At 32.5% G+C, this 6,910-nt stretch overlaps 2 protein-coding genes across 2 annotated transcripts; both read left to right on the top strand.

Annotated features, from left to right (window-relative positions):
• Positions 1-877: 877 nt before the first annotated feature.
• On the top strand, positions 878-2,463 carry LOC107615170 (uncharacterized). The gene is made up of 3 exons (XM_016317274.1): positions 878-1,157; positions 1,347-1,705; positions 1,813-2,463. The coding sequence occupies exons 1-3, from the start codon at positions 878-880 to the stop codon at positions 2,461-2,463; spliced, it is 1,290 nt and encodes a 429-aa protein (XP_016172760.1).
• Positions 2,464-2,467: 4 nt separating this feature from the next.
• LOC107615171 (uncharacterized) lies at positions 2,468-4,283 on the top strand. Its single transcript, XM_016317275.1, has 4 exons — positions 2,468-2,558; positions 2,659-2,730; positions 2,775-3,143; positions 3,457-4,283. Exons 1-4 carry the CDS (start codon positions 2,468-2,470, stop codon positions 4,281-4,283), a joined length of 1,359 nt encoding a protein of 452 aa, XP_016172761.1.
• Positions 4,284-6,910: the final 2,627 nt, after the last annotated feature.

Here is a 6,910-nt window from a genome sequence, read left to right as displayed (position 1 = left end):
ATATACGAAAATATAATTCAATATTTGCATTCACGTCAATGGTTGGAAAAGTTAATCGTAGTATAAACAAAGGAACAGCTCCACCGACTTTCTCCATAAGTGGTCAGAACTATCATTCAATTGGCAACATGATCCTTACCAACAATGATAGGCCCAGGTTTGCTCAGTTGTACATATATGACACGGAGAATGAAATACAAAATAGGATATCAGTCGTAAGGTACACTAATGCTATGAATATGCATTGTAAATTCTTTCTTGCTAATAATTAACTCCTCAAATGATAAATTCATTCTATGATGTATATTGATTGCCTAATGGGGTGAATGATCTCTTCATTCTCAGGTCCACTGAATCAACTAGCATTCTAGAATCCCAGATCGTAAAAAGATTAAAGGATATGCTTGATACGTGTAACCCTCTTGCGAAAAGCTTTCGGTCTGCGAGAGATAGATTCAGAAATGGAAGAACTTCTGAAATCAAACTAAGGCTAATAAGGAAGAGAGAAACAGATAGAAGGGTGTATAACTTTCCTACTGCGTCTAAAGTTGCCATTCTAATTATGGGCGACATAGATGACTCAATCTTTCAAAGGGATATAATTATTCAGACGACATCAAACAAGTTACAAAGGATAGATGTCATCCATCCGTTGTACTTGGCTCTTCAATATCCCTTAATATTCCCATACGGAGAGGATGGATTTAGACCTGGAATCGAGACTTCTATGCAATATGGTCTTAATAGTACAAAAAAGTGAAAGACCATTAGTATGAGAGAGTTTTTCTCATTTCGCATCCAAATGCGGGTGAAAAAGTCTCACATTATATTACAATGTCGAAGATTATTTCAGCAATTTTTGGTTGACGCTTACACTATGATAGAGTCTGAACGACTTAGTTTCATTCGACACAACCAACCAAAATTAAGAGTTGACAAGTACAATGCACTACATGAGTCGTTAGTTCGAGGAGAAGCTATTGTCGTTGCAACTGGTCAAAGGATTATCCTACCAAGTAGCTTCACAGGTGGTCCGAGGTACATGTTTAACAACTACAAAGATGCTTTTGCAATATGCAAGTATGCGGGGTACCCCAGTTTTTTTATTACAATAACATACAATTCTGAGTGGGATGAGATCAAACGTCTTTTAAAGGGTACATGATTCAAGGCAGAAGACCGTCCAGACATTTTAGCACAGATTTTTAGTATCAAGCTTGGTGAATTGATCACAGACTTTAAGCAGGGTAGATTCCTTGGGAAGATAACCATATGTAAGTACAGTTTAATTCCATTTTGTATCAACTGTTAACTTTGAGTGTATAACAAAGATTTCTTATTTATAGATATTTGCACCGTAACATTTCAAAAGAGGGGGCTTCTACATGCACACATCCTGTTGTTCATGCACTCGTTATACAAGCCTAAGTCACCCGAGGATATTGATAGGCTTATTTCAGTTGAGATTCCAGATAAACTTACAAGGCCAAAATTATATGCAACTGTTGAGAAGTTCATGGTCTATGGCCTGTGTGGTAGGTATAACAATAACAGCCCTTGCATGTCAAATGGACGGTGCTCAAAGTATTACCCCAAGCCCTTTAGAGCAAGGAAAATAGTTGATGAAGCTGGATTTCCGAAGTACAGAAGGTCAAACAATGGGATGACAATCGTGAAGAAGAATGTAGTGCTTGATAGTTCATACGTTGTTCCGTACAAACCATCCCTCTTGCTAAAGTATGGATGCCACATCAATTTCGAGAACACATGTCAGCATCTGCAATAAAGTATCTGTTCAAGTACGTTCACAAGGGCAATGATCGGGTAACTGCTTCTTTCTACCAAACCAATGCAGAAGAAAAAAGTGAACAAGTCATTGATGAGATACGTAATTACTACGACTACCGATACATCTCAGCGTGCGAAGCAGCTTGGCGAATATTTGGGTATGATATCCAACAAAAAGAACCTTCCGTTATTCGACTACCGTTCCACCTGCCCAATGAACACCCTGTTGTGTTTAAAGACAATGAGAACATAGTTGATGTAATTGAAAGGGTTGATGGGAAGCTAACGAAATTCTTGGCATGGATGCTTACTAATAAATTATATCCTTTTGGTCGTACCCTTACTTATAGCCAATTTCCAAATAAATTTGTGTGGAAGGATGACGTAGGTATGTGGATGCCAAGGAAACACGGATATTCTATTGGCCGACTAACACATGTTCCATGTGGGAATGGTGAGGATTATTACCTAAAATTGTTGCTTAACATACAAAAGGGATGTCTCAGCTTCGTCGAATTACGTACAGTGGAGGGTGTTGTGTATGGTACATTCAAGGAAGCATGTTATGTCTTAGGATTGTTTCAGGATGATAAAGAATTTATTGACGCTATCTTTGAAGCAGGCACATGGGCTTCTGCAAATTACATTCGTGACTATGGTGCTGTTATTGTCTAATAACATGGGAAGGCCAGAAATTGTTTGGGAGCAGTGTTATAGTGTATTGTCCAAAGACATATTGTTCACTCACCGAAGAAGTTTGCAATGTCTAGGTATCGCAATGACCACTTTTCCTGACAATGTTAACCCCTGAAACATATTCTGGTTTATATTAACCCAAGTTACTAATACTGTTGCCTAATAATTTTGCAGAGCTACATCTTTCTGATGAAGAAATCATGAACATGACACTTTCAAAGATCGAGGATAAACTTCAAGCAAATGGTAGGTCTCTCAAAGAATTTAAAGGCATGCCATACCCAAACTAGGTGTTCTTGATGACATACAAGACCCCATTATTATGGATGAACTGAATTTTGACCTTCAAGCTCTCAAAATTTACTTAACCGACAACCTAGCTAAGATGAACAGAGATCAAAAGATAGCATTTGAAACCATTATTCATGCAGTTGATAACAATGCCGAAGGCTTTTTCTTTGTGTATGGTTATGGTGGTACTGGAAAAACATATCTATATAATACCCTATCAGATGTAATAAGAAGCAACCGTGGCATCGTTCTTAATGTTGCATCCAATGGAATTGCCTCGCTGTTGCTTCCAAATGGTCGAACAGCTCATTCAAGGTTCAAGATCCCACTTGATTTGAACGAGGATTTTGTATGTTGTATTAAGCAAGGTACTTCCCTTGCCAAGCTGGTTTGCAAATCAAAAGCTTATTATATGAGATGAGGCACCTATGCTAAACAAACTATGTTACGAAGCACTCAATAGAAGCTTGCGTGACATTCTTAGGGGTGAAGCATACTACAATGCAGAAATGCCATTTGGAGGTAAAGTTGTAGTTTTAGGGAGTGACTTTAGGCAAATATTTTCTGTGATTCCAATGGGATCCAGCCAAGATATTGTACAAGCATCAGTCAATTCTTCTTATTTGTTGCAACACTGTACTGTGTTAAGGCTGACGATGAACATGTGACTTACTGTTGGAGTAAGTGACGAAGAACTTGAAGAAATTAGTAAATTTTCAGAATGGCTATTAAGTATTGGGAATGGCTTGGCCGGGGATTCCACCGATGGAGAGTCGGAGGTACAAATTGACGAACAGATTTTGATTGCCAATGCAGACAATTCATTTGACAACATGGTTAATTTTGTGTACCGAAACCTGTTGTCCAATCTAAACAACATGACATTCTTTAAAGATCGATCAATACTAGGTCCTACATTGGAAGTTATCAACGAGGTAAATGTTACAATAATGGATCGATTAGAAGGAGAAGAAAAGTTGTACCTGAGCTCGGATACTTTGTGTGTGGAGGAAGGAAACTTGGAGTCAGATCTTGACACACTTACACTAGATATTCTTAATGCCATTAATTGCTCAGGATTGCCTCCGTACAAGTTGACCTTGAAAGTAGGTATACTGGTCATGTTATTATGTAACATTGACCAATCCAACGGGTTATGTAATGGTACAAGACTACAGGTGAGGAGATTAGGCAGCCACATCATCGAATGTGTGACATTAATAGGGGACAATGTAGGTCAAGTCGTGATAATCCCGCGCATGAACATGATCCCGAACAACCAAGCTTTACCATTTAGGTTTCAACGAAGACAATTCCCAATCATTGTTTCATTTGCAATGACGAATAATAAATCTAAAGGGCAAACGCTAAGCACAGTTGGTTTGTACCTTCCAAGGTCAGTGTTTATCCATGGTCAACTCTATGTCGCGCTATCAAGAGTAAAGTCCAAGATTGGACTAAGAGTCTTAATTCAGAAGAGTGATTACAATCAGCAAATAAAACTTTAAATGTTGTATACAGAAAAGTGTTCCAAAACATATCATGACCAAAATTAATATTGACTGGTTTTTTTTTTTTTTATCATATCTTAATCGAGAAATTGCATATCTACAATAGTTTTGACAAACAAAATGTGTTTTCCTCCTCTTTTTGTGCAAGAACAAATTTTTCATGAGCTTTATAAATTTTATCATCTCAGTGTCTTATTTTTTAGTCCAATTTTTCAAATTTAACACTCTTTATTATCCTTGATGCAAATATTTTTCTATCATTTACTATTTTTCCATTCACACCTGCAATACTTGATTGATGTGTCACATCAAATTGTATATTTGCTTGTGGATTATCGGCCATCTTAATTTTTTTTTATTCTTAGACTTTCCAACTATGGTCTTTCAAATAGTTTCCTCTATCAGTTGTTATTCTTCTAATTCATTTTTGGTGGATGTTACAATACTTTCTTAATATTTAAAGTTTTGAAACTTCTTTACATTATTAATATTGTAATGTGAGTTACCACAATATTTTAAGAGATATTTTATTAATAGAGTTTTTATTGTATATTGATAACATCATTAAACAATTAATACCAAAAAATTATATTTTTTTAAAAAGTTAATATTTAAAAAATTAACATTAACTTAAAATTATACTTTTAAATAAAAACGATAAAATAATTATAAAATATTAATCTCTCATCTTTATTTATTAAGCAATATTTTTTTTAATTTAAGTATTTTATTAATGTTAATTTTTTTACAGAAATAAAATAAAAATTTATTGTTTCCCATAACAATTTTTTTATTTTTATATTTTAAGATTTATTTTATTTTAGAATTTCATAAACTCATTATAGTACGATCTAAATCGTATTAGTATATTTTTATTTTTATTTAATCTAATTTTATTCACATAATTTAAAATTTTAAATTATAAAAGTTTTAAATTAAAATTTAAATAAATATAATGTATTTAATAACTTAATTTAATTTAATAAAAATAAACGTATTCGTATTATTATAGTTATATGATTAATTATATTTATTCGATTTAAAAAAAGTAACTATTTGTTCCTATTTTTTATTGTTTTAAATTAAAATTCAAAATTTTACTTTCTAACTCATTTAAGTAATCTATTCCTAAAAGAACATCTTAATATTTAAACTTAATACTAAATAATATATTTGGTTCTATTAATTAAATTCAACTTCACATTCCCGTGTTTTAGTTACCCAAGAAAAAGAATTCAAATTCAAATTTTTATTTTTTAATTTAATAAAACAACTTTAATTATTTAAAGAGTAAAGTATTATTTTTGTCATCAACGTTTGGGATAAGTCTCAAAATTATCCTTAACGTTTAAATTGTCATATTTAAGTCAATTCTGTTAACAGATCCCTAATGGTAGGACAACATTGAACTAATTTTGAAACGTTAGGGACTTAAAGCCATTGCGGATGGAGATCAAGTAGCATCAGAAAATCAACACGGAACCACAGAAGACAAGCGGTGGCAGTCGGCCGAAGGCAAGACCCATACGCCTGAGAGTGAACCTCTTGAAACCTAGGTGGAGCAGAGATGACTGTGGAACCAGAGCATTGGGAAACAAACCGCGTCAAAACTTTTTCTACCGATCCCAATCTTGCTTCAAAGGTGCACGAACTGCAGTGACAAAGGAGATGGTATTAGGCGTTGAGTGGAGTGGGGTTTTTGGGTCTCTGTTTGTGTTGGACTAGGTGACTGACCTTGACAAAAAAAAATTGGTCTTTTTAAAATTTATCTTAAACATGATATTTTAATTTTTTTATTATTAAATTAAAATTTTTAAATTTAAATATATTTAAACAAATTAATATTAAAAATATATTTTTGTCTTTTTAATTAAACTTTAAATGGATATTTTAAAAGTTTAAACTAAATCTTCAACAGAAATAATTTTATCCTTTTTACATTCAAACATAATTTATTTTATTTTTTAAAAATCAAACAACTCTAATTTTATCAATGAGTTATAGCTCAAATGGTATAGTCTCTTCAAGAGGTTACGGGTTTGAATCTCCCTATCTTTGAAAAAAAAAAACAACTCTAATTCCTGAAAAAATATTTTATCTTTTTGCAATTAATTAAAACATATTATACTTTTTTAAAAAATTTACTATAAAGAAGTATTTTGTCTTTTTAACTTTTTAAAGTTTTTAATTTTTTTTGGTTAAGAAGTTTTTAATTTTTGTTTTTATTATAATTTTGTAAGGATCCAGTAACAATTTACAAAGAAGTCTAAAACAGGCCCAAATAAAAATCAAAAAATAACGTTAGCCCAAACATTATTTAAATTGTTACCAAAAAAATATTATTTAAATTACAAAACGGTGACTTATTCCTAACTTTCTAAGAGGAGTTTTAATACTCCAAACAACTGTGGAGCACTAAATCGCGTCCTTTCATTCTTTATGTACGTTTTTTTTTTTTTAAGTACTCTTATAAATGGTTGGCAAAGTTATCTCTTCATTTTTAAAAAATTATATATTTGTCAAAATTCATGCAATTATAAAAATATTTTTCAGTTTTAATTTTAAAAATCTCTATTCCTGAAGTATTAAAGTAGATCTTTCTTCTACTATCTTATTGCTGACAT

The sequence above is a fragment of the Arachis ipaensis genome, chromosome B9 (genome assembly GCF_059453495.1).
Source record: "Arachis ipaensis isolate K30076 ecotype BB chromosome B9, ASM5945349v1, whole genome shotgun sequence".
Taxonomy (NCBI): domain Eukaryota; kingdom Viridiplantae; phylum Streptophyta; class Magnoliopsida; order Fabales; family Fabaceae; genus Arachis; species Arachis ipaensis.
This window is presented reverse-complemented; position numbering and strand designations above follow the sequence as displayed.